General features: G+C 39.8%; 1 protein-coding gene across 1 annotated transcript; it reads right to left on the reverse strand.

Annotated features, from left to right (window-relative positions):
• On the reverse strand, positions 1-13,713 carry LRRC42 (leucine rich repeat containing 42). Its single transcript, XM_008581873.1, has 6 exons — positions 13,227-13,713; positions 7,795-7,926; positions 6,456-6,574; positions 3,536-3,543; positions 1,827-1,911; positions 1-496 (listed from the first exon to the last, which is right to left on the reverse strand). Exons 1-6 carry the CDS (start codon positions 13,697-13,699, stop codon positions 222-224), a joined length of 1,092 nt encoding a protein of 363 aa, XP_008580095.1. The 5' UTR covers positions 13,700-13,713; the 3' UTR covers positions 1-221.
• Positions 13,714-18,298: the final 4,585 nt, after the last annotated feature.

The following is an 18,298-nucleotide window of genomic DNA, read 5'->3' on the forward strand; positions in this document are numbered from 1 at the left end:
GACAGCAAAAATGTTTATTTGAAAAAATTACTATGTATTGAAAATATACATTAGAAATTATTACATACTTCCATAGCATTCCCCTCCCCCACCACAAAAGTAGAAATATCTGCTTGCTATGCTAATGCCATAGGTAAATTCAAACAAAAAGTAAATCATCACTGGTCCCCTTTCCTCATACATTAGAGTTTGGGGAAGAAAGGTCAACTTATATCTGCCAATCAATAGGAATTTAACAAGTCCCAGTCTTCCACAGCAAGACATACATATTTCTGCTTTGATGACTGTGAAGAGTTACTCTGTTCTTTCTCTGACTCCTCAAAAGCTCTCTTCTTGCTCTTCTTTGACTCCTGGCTTGAGACTGTTTCACATTTCAACAATGGCCCATGGCAGTCTGGGGCTTTCTCTTTATAGAACTGGAGTTTCTCAGAAGAGTTCATGTGGCTGTCTGCCAGGGGATACTTCAATGGGACTTCTGTTCGAGACCGTTGCCCATCTGTAAGAGTGACAGAAGGGAACGATGAGTGAACTACGCTGGCATGCTAATGCCTGCATATCTAGAAAAACGATCCAAGGAAAACAACAAAGGCCCAAACAGGGTGATGTTTGGATTAATATCATTTTGTTTTGAATGCCCTATAAAGTAGCAGTGGCATGTGTACTGGCACAGGTTGAAGTCATGGACTCCTACTGGAGTCTGACAGATTTGGATACAAACCCCAGATCTGCCTCTTCCTAGATAAGTGGTCTTGGGCAAGTGACTTGTCTGAGATTCAGTTTTCGTATTTTTATAGAGATATAAAACCTGTTTCATAAAGGGTGATATGAAGAAAAATGGGATAATGTATATAAAGAGCTTAGTGAAATGCTTGGCACATACAAAAAGCTCAAAAAATGTTGGTTGTTATTATTCAAAATCTAGATTTGACTCCAAGAGCCAAATTTGTGGCACAACTCTAGTAAATACCACCTTAATCTATGTATTTTTGATATGCCCTGGATTCTTACTTTGCTACCTTTATGTTCTTTCACTTCGACTTCATCATTTAATCCTTTTTTTTAGGTTATGGTAAAATATACATAGCATAAAATTTCCCATTTTAACCATTTTTTAGTGTATTGTCCAGCAGTATTACGTATATTCACACTGTTGGGCAATCATCACCACCAGCCATCTCCAGAATTCTTTTTATCTTGCAAAACTGAAACTCTGTACCCATTAAACAATAACATTCTATTCTCCTTCCCACCAGTCCCTGACAACCACTATTCTACTTTTTCTATGAATCTGACTACTCTAGGAACCTCAGACAAGAGCAATCATACAATATTTGCCCCCTTTTGTGACTGGTTTATTTTACTTATAATATCTTCAAGATTCATTCATGTTGTAGCATGGGTCAAGATTTCCTTACTTTTTAAGACAGAATAATATTCCATTGTATGTAAATACTACATTTTACTTATTCATTCGTCTGCTGATGGACACTTGAGTTGCCTCTACCTTTTAGCTATACCTAATTCCTTTTTAATCTTCTGTACTCTACTTTTGTGCCATCACAAATCTTTTTTGGCAAAGCACTGTGGTAATGATTTCATCATGCATGTTCTGGACCAAGCTCAAATAATTTAAAAAGCTATTTTCCTTGTGCTGGTGCTCAAAGCTAAGTGTGAATTTACTCTGTACGCTATGTTGAAAGAATACAAGTCACGGCGATCATAAATAAGTCAATACTTATTTTCCCACTGAGAGAAGACAGGCTAACTACTTTAAGGGTGCAAATAACCTAAGGGCAATAGACTCCAAATAAAAAGAAATTTCTCACAGAAGTGCTGAGCTGCTGTTCGAGGCTCTGAAGTTTCTCGTGGCTTCACCGCTTCTGCAGTCACACGTTCCCACTGTAGAACAATCTAAAACATGAATTTCTCACAGAAGTGCTGAGCTGCTGTTCGAGGCTCTGAGGTTTCTCGTGGCTTCACCGCTTCTGCAGTCACACGTTCCCACTGTAGAACAATCTAAAACATATTTGAAAAGATTTGAACCAAAGAACAAAATCTCAAGCTTTTAATCTCAAGACCTTCTTCCCCCTTTCTCCCTTTCCATAATCACAAACCCCTGTGGTAAATTGTACTTCAGATGACTGGTGATAAGAATAAGAACCAAGTCAAGTCTGGATTTTCTGTTCTAATGCAGAAATTGAGTCAGAATAAAAACATGTTAAATACATGTAACTGAGGGCCGGCCTGTGGCTCACCCGGGAGAGTGTGGTACTGATAACACCAAGGCTACAGGTTCAGATCCCTATATAGGGATGGCCGGTTAGCTCACTAGTTGAGCATGGTGCTGACAACACCAAGCCAAGGGTTAAGATCCCCTTTATATAGGATTTAAAAAAAAAAAGAAAAGAAAAGAAAAGACATGCAACTGTACAACTCAGGAAAATCTATACAGCTGACTCCTGTTTTCATCTTTATTTTCAGCTAGACGTAAACTGTATTTTATTAAACCAAATACTGAAATTTAAAAACTTAGTCATAATATTTTTACACATTCCTAGACCCGCCATCATGCCTTAAAATATACCAACTCGAATTTTTGTATCTATGTAAAATGCCCATGTTTCCATATTCTCACAACACTTCATGATCAGGTTCCATTTTTTAACTGTTACAAGTGTATTGTTATTATAAGCCACTACAAATTCTTTTAGAGATTTGGTTGCATATAAACTATACATAAACAAAATAAAGTAAATAATCATTTCGATATACCATGAGTACCAAGAACTTTAAATTTAATATTCTTCATTATGGGATGCAGTGAAATGATCATAAAGAAAGTCAAGAAGAATATTTTCAGGACTCAGGCAGCACAACACAGAGTTTAAGAATACAGTTCCAGGGTTAGCTCTACCACTTACTAGCTGGGGACCCTGGGCAAGCGATTTAATTTCTGAGTCTTAATTTCTACATCTGTAAAATAGGGATTAATAACAGTATATATTCCATATGGCTATTGTAAAGATTAAATGAGATAACACAGATGAAAGGTTTAGGACACAGACAGCACCTGAATATGAATTGCCATCGCTTCTATGATACTTTACTAGTTATGGAAAATGGAAGCAGATCTAAGAAAATGCCAAAATGGTTTAAGTGAACTTGTTGACTCAGTTGGCAATAGGGAAAATCATGTTTCCACTAACAAAAATAAGAAAGTCAGTAAGGTGAGCTGTTTAGGGACGGGGAAGAAGAAAATGAGATTGGTTCTGGAAAAGCTGAATTTGAGGTGCCAGGTGAAGATTTATGGGCAATATTTGGGAATGGGTCCAGCACCTGAGAAAAGTAGAATCATCCTCGCAGGGACAGTTAAAGCCCTGAGCACAGTAAAGATCGCTGGGGGAGTGAGTGGAGGTGTAAGAGAAGAGCAGAGGAGGAAGGAGGAATCCGCTATGGAGAGAGGGAGAACTGAGAAAGTTAGGGGTAAGCCAGAAGAGAGGCCAAGAGAGAAAAACCATAATGCATGCATGTTTACATCAACAGCTGCGGAAAAGCCGAAGAAGGCGAAGAATGAGATCACCTGCTACCTTCAACAGAACACTTTCAGTAGTGCAGTGGAGGCCAGAATGAGATTCCAAGGGATTAAGAACTGAGTAGGCAGTGAGGAGGTGAAAGAGGTAAGAAAAGGGAACAATGTATAGATACACTGTGGGATGAAGAACATGTTAGAATAAAGACAGTTTAAATTTGTACACAGAAAGAAAATAGCCAGCAGAGGGTGACATTGAAGATGTGGTGGCAAGCAGTAGGTGGAAATAATTATCAGTAAATATCACAGAGGAAGCTGGAGATCTTAGCGAACAGAACTGAAATAAAGAAAAAAAATAAGAGCTTGTCAATGGAATAAAGTGCATACCTGTTTCCCTTTGATGGGAGGGAGGTGGAATATGGTTGAAGAAAAGGAGAAATTTTGAGATGGCAATAAGGAAGTAAGTGGACCCGTTATATGGCCTCATTCTTTTGTGTCATCTGCTGAGAATGAGGGCACTAGGGGAATGGGGTCAGCCTGAAACAGGTTCAGTGAGGGATCAACAGGAGATAGGTAAAGCACTGCTGACAAGCCCTACAGCCCAGCTGAGGCTGGATGGCAGGAAGGTGCACTGACCCAATCAACTTACTTTCAGGACAGGCTACAAGGTGTTTTACTTGATCCTTACCCAAGCCCTGCAAGAGAGGTCCTAGTTTCCACATTTTACGGATAAAGAAACAGACGCAAGTTGCCTTAGGTTGTACAGCTATTGGGTTGTTGAGCCAGGATCCCAAACCCGGGTGTCTCTGACCCCACAGCCTAAGCTCTTTCCATCATGTCACCTGCTACCAAACTGCATCAAGCCTTTGCATGAGCATCCCACACCTGCCCCAAGTCCACTGGACGTATCTAGGATTCATCCAGTGCTACAAACCTTGTCTTGCAAAGCACTGTGCTAATTATTTCATCATGCCTGTTCTGGACCAAGCTCAAAGTGCTTCTGAAACACTGACTCATCGGTCTCCCTTCTTGCTTAACTATGCTACAATTAGGCAGCTAGTAGGTCCACCATCGTGCATTATGGCTTGGAGCAAAGGAAGGATCCAGAATAAAACAGTGTGGTGGGTCCTCTAGGCCTCCATCAAGAAACATTTGTTAAAAGTGTCTGAAGGAGAGGGCCGGCCTGTGGCTCACTCGGTAGAGTGCAGTGCTGATAACACCAAGGCCACGGGTTCGGATCCTATATAGGGATGGCCGGTTTGCTCACTGGCTGAGCGTGGTGCTGACAACACCAAGCTCCAAAGTGCCTTTGAAGGAATTTGATCATAGTAACTGCAAGACAGAGGGAGACACACATAGGCCTTGTTCACTCCAAAGTGCCTTTGAAGGAATTTGATCATAGTAACTGCAAGACAGAGGGAGACACACATAGGCCTTGTTCACTCCAAAGTGCCTTTGAAGGAATTTGATCATAGTAACTGCAAGACAGAGGGAGACACACATAGGCCTTGTTCACTCCAAAGTGCCTTTGAAGGAATTTGATCATAGTAACTGCAAGACAGAGGGAGACACACATAGGCCTTGTTCACTCCAAAGTGCCTTTGAAGGAATTTGATCATAGTAACTGCAAGACAGAGGGAGACACACATAGGCCTTGTTCACTCCAAAGTGCCTTTGAAGGAATTTGATCATAGTAACTGCAAGACAGAGGGAGACACACATAGGCCTTGTTCACTCCAAAGTGCCTTTGAAGGAATTTGATCATAGTAACTGCAAGACAGAGGGAGACACACATAGGCCTTGTTCACTCCAAAGTGCCTTTGAAGGAATTTGATCATAGTAACTGCAAGACAGAGGGAGACACACATAGGCCTTGTTCACTCCAAAGTGCCTTTGAAGGAATTTGATCATAGTAACTGCAAGACAGAGGGGATCCCTATATAGGGATAGCTGGTTAGCTCACTTGGGAGAGCGTGGTGCTGACAACACCAAGTCAAGGATCCCCTTACCAGTCATCTTTATAAAAAAAAAAAAAAAAGGTTCATCATACTTTAATCATAGCCATTTCACCTCAAATGTAAAAGCATTTGTTTATTTTAAAAAGATTTCCAAGGGTACTTATACACAGACTATCACTACTCTCACTAACTTGCATTTTTCTCAGAATCCTTTCTTATATATTGCCTTCTACATCAGAAAGTACTGCATTTAGCATTGAGTCTTCAAGGCCATAAATACAATGCCTGGCACATTGTAGATGCTCAAAAAATGTATTTGCTCAATGAACATACTTCCCTGGGAGGTAGGCATTAATATCCTCATTTCACAGAGGCCAAACCCAAGGCTCAGAGAGGCTTGCCCAAGGGTACATAGCTGCAAGTACAAGTAGCAGAACAAGGAGGATCCTCCAGCCTCAAACCCCTACTCTCGCTATTCTTTTGGCACCATATCATCCTGCCATATATTCAGTGGATGCTCAGTTAAATTATAAATGATCTCTGTCAACTTTCAACCACTGGAGTCAATAACTGGTTAATCCACAATTATGGATTCTTCCAGCTTTTCATCAGGCAAATATCTATAAAAAGGACCTAGCTGACAGACACCATTTGAATAAGGTAAAGGTGAGCCAGATGTCCTTTGTGCATGGTATGAACTTGATGCAAGGCACCGTGTCTGTACATTGTGAGTGGCGTGGGTGAATCTGCAAGGATTTTTCCTACCCTAAAGAGGTGGCAGTATGCCAGAAAAGGCTCTTGGCCAGGAGTAAAGAGCCTCTGGCTTTGTCCTGCTCTGACATTAATTTGCTGTGGCATCTAGGAAAGTCACCTTTCCTTTATCACCTCTAAAATGAAGGGGAAAAACCAGATGATCTTTAAGGCCATTCTTCCAACATTAATAATCTATGATTTTTAATAAAACTTACAAGATAAGTCTAGTAATGTTAGATTTTCAAGTCCTCTTTTCATCACTCGAACTGGTGCTGTCATTTTCCGCACTCCAGCATCAGATAAACAGTTATCCTTCAGGTGGAGTTGAGTTACACTAGGGAAACAAAGTCCATAAATAAATTACTCAAAGAGAGTTTGAGAAAGTGTAAGTATGAGAACATTACTTGAAAATTTTTGTTAAAAAAGATGATATCTTCTACCCCCTGCTATTTTATACTCAACACATTTAACAGAGTTAAAGATCTTTTGGTGCTATTTCAGTTACCAAGTGAGGGTTAATTTAGGGATCAAAGTGTCATGTAGTAATAATCTCAGGTGGCAGAGGGCACTAAAGGTATACAGTCCAATGAGGTAAACAGGGACTGCCTTTAAGGGGATAAATATACCTAGTTTAACACAAAAGCTGAATTTCTGACAAACTGTGTGAAAATCAAATATGTTCTAAATATGTCAGGAGAGTCTGCTAAAGAACTCCTACGAGAATTCATTTTGCAAAGCAAATAATCCTTTAATTTTAACCAGCTTTACATATCTAGATTTTCAGATTGGGTTTATAAGGTATACTGATAATCCAATCCATCTAGCTAAACTGAAACTGGTGTATTAATATGCTCCACTGTCCTTCACATATGAAATCTGAGTCTCAGTACTAACAAACCTCACACAAAAATACCTTTATACTGGGCAGTATGTAGGTGTTGCTGTCAGAAGCAGGCCCCAGGTAGCAGATTAGACCCAGGTTTGTAATGCTATTATCCTTCTGGATGTTTATGAAACCACAAAGGAATCGATCTGGCCTCCTCTCTGCTGGCCAGACTGAGAAACCAGAGATGAGCTGAACTATTTGTAAATGGTGTGAACTGAGCCATTTCTTTAAATCATCGTTCTTGAAAAGGATTTGGCTGTTTTTAATAGTTTAGTTGCTTTATAACTTATATTTTACTGATAATTAAAATAGCAAACAATAATGATTCTGGGAAATGGAATAACTTCTCATCTCTTGCTAGAATAAACTAGGACTGAACAAATAAAGGGCAAAATCATTTTTCTATCCAGGTAGCTTCAAGTATTACATATTGAAATAAAGGTTATTTAGGAAAAAGAACTAAGTGAACTAACTGACTGACTTTCCTAAGGGTTGTCCAATCTATATTGCTTGTAATAAGTAAATTGAGTTAGAAAATGTTCTAGAAAAAAAAAATAGCAAATAAACACTGGAATGAGAAGTAATCAGCATTTCTCAAGATAACCTGTTGGATCAGTCTTTAAAAAAGTAATGAAACAATTCATATACAAGTGGTGGCAGGTCATTACCTAGACAGGGCCTCATTGGTAAGATGTTCTAGAAGTTCGTGCTCATCTCCAAGCTTGCAACAGGAAAGATCCAGGCAGGTCAGCTCTCGGAAAGACTTAATCTCCTCAAGTTTTTCTGAAATCACCAGATATCTGTGGAGCATGGGAAGCAATCAACAACTTTTCTTTTCCTTTTAAAACATTATCACTTGTGGCTTTGTGACACAGTCAACATCCCATTGTCCCATAAGGACACAGTACTACATAATAAGCAGGCTTCACTGATTACTATCTGGGCAAAGGTTGAATTTCTTAATTAGTAAATGCCTTGAAAGTCTTTTTTACACAATGGTGGAATAAAAATTTTAAATAAAATTGGGTCGGCCCGTGGCTCACTCGGGAGAGTGTGGTGCTGACAACACCAAGCCAAGGGTTAAGATCCCCTTACCAGTCATCTTTAAAAAAAAAATTTTTTTTTTGAATAAATAAATAAAAGTATATCAGCAAAGGCAAGTCACAAGAGAAAACATGCGCTTTGCCATTAGACAGACATTCCTTGGTGTTGATGTTGGGACCTTATCTGAGAATTTCCAAATTTTAGGATACTCAAAATTTTAATTATTCATTCTTTTAAAGCTGCTTTTTATCTAATGATCTATCTAGTGATTTGAAAACTAAACAACACGAAGAACTCTGAGCTCTATTCTGCACATCCCCAAACACATACCAAGAGATATTTGGCAGATCACATTTTATTTTTTCTATTCAAACACAAGTTTGAGTACCTGTCCACTCCACTGTGCCTGTTATTTCACTAACTTTACACCAAAGATAGGTGCAGCATGATTGCCACAAGGACTCACTCTAACCTATATGTTTATTAAGACAAACCATGAACACAAGCAACTTAATTACGTTGGAGCACCCTGCCAAATTGTTATCAGGAAGCATCAGAGAAGCTTCTGGAGAGGAAAAGGAGATCAAAATGGCATTCCACACCTCAGAATGGGGCCTCTGCCCTGCTTTCTAGTTGTTCATCTATTTCAGATGAGGCCAGTGAGAAAAAATGAAAGAGATTAGGTGTGACAGGAAACAGAGGAGAGGATCCTAAGGGAGTAGGGAAACTGACTTGTGGCAAGAGCATGCCTTTCTCATCCATTTTCCTCTTGAATGTCTAAAAGTTTCCACAGCAAGATGGTGTGTTAGGATCAGTGGGGTTATACTTAAAAGAGTTCACATCTCTCTTCTGTTAGCAGGATCTTAATTGCCAAAAACATGATGGAATAATCAGAAGGCAAGAGGGGAAGAGTTAGATTTCTTTTCTTTCTACTTTCAACCAAAATAAGATGTACTCAAACTGACTGACATTGGCCTGACTGCTAGGTACAGATGGCTTGAGGCATGATACCCACTTTAAAATGTGGAAACAAAGCTGCCTGGAGACCGAGCTCAGCTGGATACACAAACAAGCCTTATTTACTCAGACATATTTTAATTGCACTGTAAACAAAGCTGGTGTTCTCTACCTTCCAATCACTAAGCTGAAGTGTGTTAATGGGGATTTGGGGGATTACTGGCAATCAGAGAAAGGAACACACATCTCCTTTGATCAATTAACCAAAAGATTTTTAGTAATTCTGAAACAAGGGTTATCTGCAAAGGACATAACACTGTGTAATGTGATTAAGAAACATTACAAAACTCAAGACTGAGGAACCAATATGCTAGGCCACAGAGGTTAGTAGATGCTAATCTAGGTCATAATCAAAGCTCTTGGTTCTTGCTTGCAACTAGTCTTTCAATTTGTCTCTTAAAGGATTCAGAACAGTATAGTGGAGAAACAAGAGAAAAAGCAGAGACATATCTTAGTTCCAGACAGACATACCTGAGTTTGGATTCTAACAGCACTAATTACTTGTGTGACTGCAAGAAAGTTAATCTTTCTGAGCCTCAATTTCTCCAGCTACAAAAAGAGGGTGAAGACTACTACTTTTCAGGATTATTAAGAAAAACAGAAATACTATTTAAAATGTACATGGTATCTCACAGACTCTCATTAAGTGGTAGCTATTATTATTACTTCAATAACTTAAAGACAACATACTTGCCTCCCCATGACTACCAGTGGGATTAAAATTACTGGGTTTTCAATACGAGGGAGGAGGGAGTTTTTTTTGTTTTTATTTTTTAGTGGCTGGCTGGTAGAGATCTGAACCCTTAACCCTTGACTCTGGTGTTATAACATCACATTCATCACATGCTAACCAGCCAGCCAAGAAGAGAGTTTTTGTAGGGTTGCAACCCAGTTACAAAGAAACTGGCTTCCCCTTCCGGCAGGCAGCTGTGTGACCTAACCCCAAGACAGCAACTGCCTGCACCTACCCAATTATCTTATTTTAAATTATTTTCTCAAGCTCATTCCCTTTGACTAAACATTTTTGTGCTGGTAAAACCTCTGCTCCTGCAGCTTCAGCCCTCTCTCCCGGAGAGAAGTTTTAGATCACTTACTATATCTGAATGAGACAGTAAAGTTTAGACTTGTTGCAATAAAATATGAGCCAAAAGATTATGCTGAAAATGTATCTTAGATTTTCTGATTACAAATGTAATACATGCTCATTGGTGAAAAAATTAAGAAAATAAGAAAAGTATAAAGAAAATAAAACCAATTTCAATCCCATCATCTAGACTACATTTTGGTGGGTTTCTTTTTTCTTCCTATACATGCAATACACATATAAAAAATATCTACTTTTTAAAAACATAGTTAGGATCATACAGTGTATGTCATTCTTTTTTTCATTTATTATGTAATGAACATTTTACATCATTTTAAATAATCATAAACTATTATCTTAATAGTTATATGACATTTCATCATATGAATGTACCATAATTTGCTTAAACAATTCCCTATTGTTGGACATTTAGTTTTCAGATTTTCACTCGTACATACTGTACTACAGCAAACGTCCTTATGTAAAAATATTTGTTCCCATCTCTGATTATTACATTAGAGATTAGAATAGATTCTTAGTAAGTGGAATTAATGGGTCAAATAAATGTTTAAGACTCTTGATACATATTGCTAAATTGCTTTCCAGAAATACCACACTAATTTATGTGTTCATCCAACGTTAACGAAAGTGCTATTCTCATCACTATCTGACCAGTCTGACCACTGGAACAGTATACAGACATCACAAATGGATAAACAGCATTTTCTTTTTTTTTTCCTTTTTGTCTTTTTTCGTGACCGGCAACAGATCGCAACCCTCAGTGTCGCACCCGTACCGGACCGGGACCGGCAACGGGATCGCAACCCTTGGCGTCGTGCCCACACCTTGCTCAGCCAGTGAGCGGCTGGTCTGTATGTGGGATCCGAACCCTCGGTGGGAGCGCGGCGGCGTTCCCAAGCGGTGCACTGTAGCAGTGCGCCACCGGGCCGGCCCCGATAAACAGCATTTTCAATAGCATGGGAAATACTTAAGTGATATGGGTAGGTGGGGGAAAAAATCGAATACAAGTTGTAGAAGAAATATATTCCGAAACATATATATATATATTTAAAAATGATTAGAATGGTGGGATTATGAATTTTTTAAATATTACAATTTTATATATTTCCCAAATAGTACGTATTATTTTATAAAATAATTTTAAAACAAGGTATTCACCATAATTCTCTTTTTCAATGTTCTAATTTTTCTACAATGAACATAAATAACATGGAATAAAAAAATGAACGAGTGAAATTTATCAGCACCACACTCTAACCAACCGAACTAACCGGCCAGCCACAAAGAGTAAAATGTAAAGAGTTAAACGTGTGAGCTACAATGAAATATTGCTTGACTTTTTCATTAGGTAAGGTAATTTTTTTCCTTTCCACTGGCAGCAGCCCCAAGCCCAGCCATGACTGAGACCACAGCACAGAGCCAGAGCTTTCATAAGGTGCCTGCTCAATCCATGAGTCCAAGGTTCTATTCTTTTCTGCATATGTTTATGTCTTTTCTTTTTAAAGTACAATATCTGGCCTGCAGCTGAAACCATTAATTCAATGAGCTGAGTAAATAAAAATTACTTCATATTTTTTTAAGCCTGTGAGCTTAACTTATGTTTTCTGGTATGACTTTCTCTTCTTTTATGGGAGTACTTCAAACGTTTCCCGGAAAGATCCACAGTATCTTCTAATTCCATTTTCCACGAACTTTTGTATTATATACTTCTTTGTTTAGCTCATTTTAATAGTCATATTGATTGTGCATCTTAACAGTAAGCTGTCTTTCAGTTTCTAATCACAAAAACATTTATCAGTAGTATCTATTGTGCTATTTAAAATTTTTTGAAGTACTGGTGATTTTCAATTATGTAAAGAAAGTAAGGTGTACAACAGTGTTTGCAGTGTGCTACCATTTTTATAACAAAAGGGAAAGCTATATAAGCATGCATATGTACAGAATATCTCTGGGATGATATAGAAGAAATTGATAACAGTTGTTGGCCTCTGGAGTAAGGAAACGGGAGATGAGATGGGAGAGAGGCTAGTGTTTCACTTTATACCCTTCTGTGTCTGAATTGGCTGCCATGTACATTTTTATTATTTTTTAAGTTTTTAAAAATTAATAGATGTTTTGAGAGTGTTTTTACACATTGATACAAAAAACTTTTATTTTTTATTTATTTATTTATTTATTTTTCCTTTTTGTCTTTTTTCATGACCGGCAACGGGATCGCAACCCTCGGTGTCGTAACCCTCGGTGTCGTGCCCGCACCTCGCTCAGCCAGTGAGCGGCCGGTCTGTATGTGGGATCCGAACCCTTGGCGGGAGTGCTGCTGCGCTCCCAAGCGGCGCACTGTAGCAGTGCGCCACCGGGCCGGCCCCACAAAAAACTTTTAAATGAATAAATGAAAGTATATAAGCAAAGGCAAATCACAGGAGAAATCATCTGCTTTGTTAGAAGACAGACCGTGATGCTGAAACTACATCTGAGAATTTCCAAATTTTAGGATATTTGAAATTTTAATCACTCATTCTTTTAAGGTTACTTTTTATCTAATGGTCTGAAAACTGAAACAGGGCCAAGAACTTTCAGTACTCATCTTCACATCCCCAAGAGCACACCAAGAGATATTTGGCAGATCACATCTTGTCTTTTCTATTTTCTCTTACTAGAAAAATTGGTAGAAGAGCATTTTCTACCTACTGGAGGAGCTGTGGCAATCAACTAATTCTTGTAAAACGTTTTCAAAATAAAGCTAACTATTGTCTGGGAGTTGAGGAGATAGAAGAAAGACAATGATTTTTCTTAAAATGGCCTGCCACTTTGTACTTGAAAGTTCTAAATGGAAGTGCTATTTGATAGGGGAAGCCTCCAAGCCCACCATGCCCCAGAGCTCGACAGAATTAACATACTCAATAAAATACTGAATATCCTGATCAGAACACCCACCTGTTTCGCAAACACAGGGAGCAAAGCACCAGACTTCCATAGGCCTCAGTGAATTTCTGTAAAGCCCTCAGCCCTGCACCTGGCTCTGTGAATTTCTGTCTGGCTTCAGCAGCAGAGAACAACTTTTCAGCAATCTGCTCAGGAAAGCCAATAAGGGAATCAATGTGATCAACATTGTCGGAGATGAAGCCCAGGACAAGGCTGAAGAGGGATTTGGCAGAGTACCGAAGATTCCCCTCCCGGGTGTATGTGAAGATGAAATGATCAGTCTTCTCTTTCTGTGCAGTATCGTCTTCCCTGTTCATGCAAAGCTCCACAGAAAAGCCTTTGGGAAACAGTCTGAAAGGCCTTGGTTTCTGTAGGCTACTCCTGACGCCATCTAGAGCCAGATTGACCATGTGCAACTGCCCATTTTCTCGCACATAGATGGGCCCAGGGTCCAGGTGGTTTTCTGAGTTGAGGTAGTAAGACATTGCCTTGCTTGCAACTGTAAAAGCAAGGTACAGGGAAGCAAATCCAATTAAAATGCCATTTGTAACATGTCACTTCATCTTACTGTGCCCAAAGCTTTATGAGACTATCAGGCAGGCCCCGTGGCTGGTGTAGGGAAAGCAAAGCTCATCATTCATTTGGGAACTGGGAACTCCAGGTTGCATCTATTACTCCTTTTTTTCACCTATCTGGTGAGTTCCTCCTCATCTTTCAAAACCCAGCTCAAATCTCATTTCTAAAATTCACCCTGAGGAAGTTATGACAGAGGTCAGCAAAGATTTATCTACAAGTAAATACATGGCAGCATAGTTTATATTAGCAAAACAACTGGAAACAACCTAAATGTCTGATAATTGGGGTGTTATTAAATAAATTATGATACATGCAGACCATGGAATGTTATAGAGCTATTAAAGTTGTAAAAAATTTTAAAAACATGTTTATGCACAGAAAAAAGACCAGAAATAAATAATGCCCTTGCTAGCTTGGCACCTTCCACACTTCTTTGTTGCACTTGGCTCACTGTTCCGCTACTGATTTGTTTTGGTGCCTGCCTTCCGCTGCTTTGAGCTCCTTGAGAGGAAGGACCATGTCTGATTCATCCAGATTCCCTAACACAGTGCTCTGGTGTGTTATGGTCCCCATGATATTTTGGAATTACAGTTTACTTGTTTCTTACACAGACCACAAGCAACAGGATTTTTTAGATATACAAATAAAGACCTCCATCACAATAGCTAAATATAAGCTATTCTAGCCATTTCAAGCTAAGGCAAAAAATAAAACACAGTTGGGTATTTCTGCAATCAAGTAGGTGACATTAATGTGTCCAAGAACTAACTGGAGTAAATACTTCTTTCTTCTTTTCCTAACTAATTGTGAGATTTCAAAATACACAAGAAATTTTTATATTAAATAAAATGAATGTACTTACCATCATTTCTACAACAATTTAAAGGGAGAGAGGTAAAATTTAATACAATACAGGCCCGATCCCTAAAAGACTCTGATTGACTTTTAGAGTGAATCAACTCAGTTTCTTGTACATCAATGCAGGGTCACAATGTGGCCCTGAATTCACTTACAAGTGTCAGCAAACAATTAAGTCAATGATCAAAAATGCTGAGTCTCTGCAGATCAAACAATGATCCTGTTTGTGGGAATCAGTACTATCCATGTTTCTCCCGAGGATAATTATGTGTGTAAAAGCACATCAGAAAAGTAGGCCCTGCCTAGCCCTAGAGCCTCACCCTTTCCTGCTCATTTCCTTATGCCCTACTGTCTGGCTATGTCATACTACCCAGGTAAACTGGCCATTCTCTCTTGTCCCACTGGCTTTTGCTCATTCTGCTTCCCTTGGTTGGAACATCCTTCTCTGTCTTCCTGACCTAGCTAATTCCTACTCATCATTAACACTCAGCTCAACCATGATCACTCTCCTGGGAAACCTTCCCTAACCCCTGCACCAGTACAAGCCTGTCTGGTTTTCCCAGAGCACCCAGTGTCTCCCACATAGCACTCAGCACTGTGTACTATGTCTGTTCACATGTTAATGTACCCAGAGCTGTGAGCTCTTTGAACACAAGGCATTTATTTGATTCATCTCTCTTTCCCAGCCCAACATAGTGTCTAGTACTGAGTAAGCCCTCAACAGATATTTGCTGAACTGAATGAGAGGAAGAGTGAGATCTCAAAGGGACAGACTGAGTGCTCTGAGTTGCAGGGCCTGCTGACACTGTTGCTAGGAGCCAGCTCTTCTTCCAGGCAACAGCTGCAGGCTCCTCCCCCACTCGCCAGACCCTTCTGCAGGTGGTAGAAGCAAAGCAGATGATGGGAGTATACTGCTACTGGTACTACCGGGGTGGGGAAGGGAAAAAACCCACTAAACTAAAAACCAGGAAAAAAAATCCTGTCACAGTGCCAGCTCTTATAACCCATAGCCTTCTCTTGCCAGCATTTCAGTGCCTGCTGCTAAGGAGACGCCTCCCTTATAACTAAGCTCTTCTTCCAGAAGGGGTAAGCATCTGGCCTCTTCAACCTCACAGACCTTAATCTTGATGAAGAGTCAAAGCAGATCTCCTGTGGTCTTTATCCTTGTGATTCAACAGAGTCCTACTCTACCTGTTGATCACAAAGTAGACACTAATCACAGACTTAAGAAGGACTAACTGGATTTGAATAGCAGAAAGGCAAATTCTATGTAAGATAACACAGTATAATGAATCAGTACATTGTGAGCTCCCTGAGCAATAAAACTGGGTCTGCCTATCTGCCTTGCCCCCTACCCTCACCCCCAATAGCGCCTTCCACAAACTTTGGAATAAATGGACAAATGGATGGATAGATGGATGACCACTCTGGATGAAAATCAGAAAAGTCTGATTCCATCCAGCAGGTGGCACAAGCAGCTTGGGACCAGAGTAAGGACACTAACCTAAGCTGCCCAACTCCTGGCAGCTTTGGCTTCCAGGGATCATTTTTTTAAAAAGGCACAGTTCTGGCTATATTTTATCTTTAGATTAAGTAAGGACACTAACCTAAGCTGCCCAACTCCTGGCAGCTTTGGCTTCCAGGGATCATTTTTTAAAAAAGGCACAGTTCTGGCTATATTTTATCTTTAGATTACTCATCATATGCTCTTTCTCTTTCTAAATGATAAAAAAAATCCAATATTTCCTGAAAAGTAAACCCACATCATTTGTCCAGAAGCCCAAGGCCTCTCGTTCTGGTATTTGAGGAGCTGTATTATAAATGGGCTCCCTCAGGAGACAAGGACTATTCTATACCATGACAAAACCCCCATACAAACTGGAAAATTAAAATAATAGTATCTGCAAGAATAATATCTAGCATAGATCTGTAGTAACTATATCATAGATTAGATCAACAGAACAATAGAGCATTCTGATAGTCTCCCAGTCCACTACAGAGAGGCTTTTTTGTAAACCATTTATCATCGTAGAAAAATACCATGATAGTGCATGTTCTAGTATTTGGTCACCACAAGTGAGCCAAAGTTACCACGAAGTATATCATTTCATCAAATGAAATATAGCCTTGCTACCTCAGTTCTCTACAACTTCCTTGAATAAATGGCAAGATAAAATAATCGATAACTAACCATGACAGCTTTCTAGACCTTGAAGGTGAAAAAATCATGACTGAGTCATGCTTCCCAGTCAGGTGGACTGAGGGAAAGGTTAGGGGAAAGGGTAACAGGGTTAAAATTGTGAGCTGACTCTATGGCTATCTAAATTGACGAGAAGAAAACACCTAACTTTATAGTAGGTAAAGTAAGTTAACAATATACCCTAAGAATAATGTTACGGTAATGACTATGATGTTAATGATACCCAGGAGTGATGGCTACCATTTATTAAGCATTTATTAGTACAGTTGCCAAGCACTGTACTAGGTACTATATAAAATGATCTCACATAATCCTCAACAATCCTATGAGGTCAGCATTGCCATATAACATGTGAAGAGGCTCAGAGAAATGGAATGAACTTACTTAAGGAACAGAGCTAGTTAAGCGGCAGAGTTAGAATTCAATTTCAGGGCTATATTACTCCAAAGCTCAAGCTCTTTGCACTGCACAATACTGTCTTTCAAGAATAAAAATGGGACATCAGCCTTAAAGATTTTTTTTAAATGTTAAAAATTAATCTCACCCACCTGTTTGATTCCTCTGGTACTCACTGGGTTGAGCTGGGGGTGGGGTTAGGGTATGACAGGGAGAAGATTAAAAAGCAGTGGATATCTGAGGGAAGAGTTGGCAGGAACAGAGCCAGGACAGAGTTACAACGAGGCCTCACTTATTCCCTCTGCCAGGGCAGAAATTAGCCACTTTCACAAACCAGGAAAATGTCTGTCAACCCTTGGCCTTCATCCCAAGGCTGCAGACACCCTCAGTTTATTTGAAAATGTAGTATTCTTAAATTTTCAAACATAAAAACCTGAACAGAAACTAGTTCTAAACTACCAATAACCAACTAACAATCCACCTTCATTGTTCTGTGGGTCACCGCCATTACTCAGTTTTCAACTCTCCTCACTACTTTTTTTCCAGTAACTTGCACTTCCCTACCTGCCTTCTCACCCATAGCTCCAGAGGGTCACATCACACCCAGCTGCCTACTTCCCCCGCAAGAACACGCCAATCTCTCCCACATCTTGACATCTTTCCAACTCTAGAGCTTCTCACACAAAATACAATCTCCACACCCCAAATCCTAACCCCCCTCCCTTCCCCTGCTCCCAGCTCCCCTGCCCCCACCTCTCAAACCTCATACCCTTCCAATCATTCCCTGCCTTCTGAAATGTGGCTCCCTGTCCCCCAGACCCAATCCCACCTGCCTCTCCCTCCTTCCCCAAACCCTTCCACCTCCCGGCCCTTCTCTCCTTCACCATCTATTCTTCCCTTCCTCCCACTCCAGGGCGTCCCTCTCCTAGGACCCCAATCTCTCCATCCCTTCCCTTGGCTTCTGTCCTCACCTTGAAAATCCCCTTCCTTTATGCCTCCCTAGCCTCAACTTCACAATCCACAGCCCCAACTTCTTTCTTCCCCTCCCCCAACA

The sequence above is a fragment of the Galeopterus variegatus genome, unplaced genomic scaffold (assembly GCF_000696425.1).
Source record: "Galeopterus variegatus unplaced genomic scaffold, G_variegatus-3.0.2 Scaffold2480, whole genome shotgun sequence".
NCBI lineage: Eukaryota > Metazoa > Chordata > Mammalia > Dermoptera > Cynocephalidae > Galeopterus > Galeopterus variegatus.

Coding starts and splice junctions, on each gene's coding strand:
- LRRC42 (XM_008581873.1), bottom strand. CDS start 13,699: ATGTCTTACTACCTCAACTCAGAAAACCACCTGGACCCTGGGCCCATC. Junction 7,927..13,226: donor TCCCTGTGTTTGCGAAACAG/GTGGGTGTTCTG, acceptor CATGCTCCACAG/ATATCTGGTGATTTCAGAAA. Junction 6,575..7,794: donor ACCAATGAGGCCCTGTCTAG/GTAATGACCTGC, acceptor TTGTTTCCCTAG/TGTAACTCAACTCCACCTGA.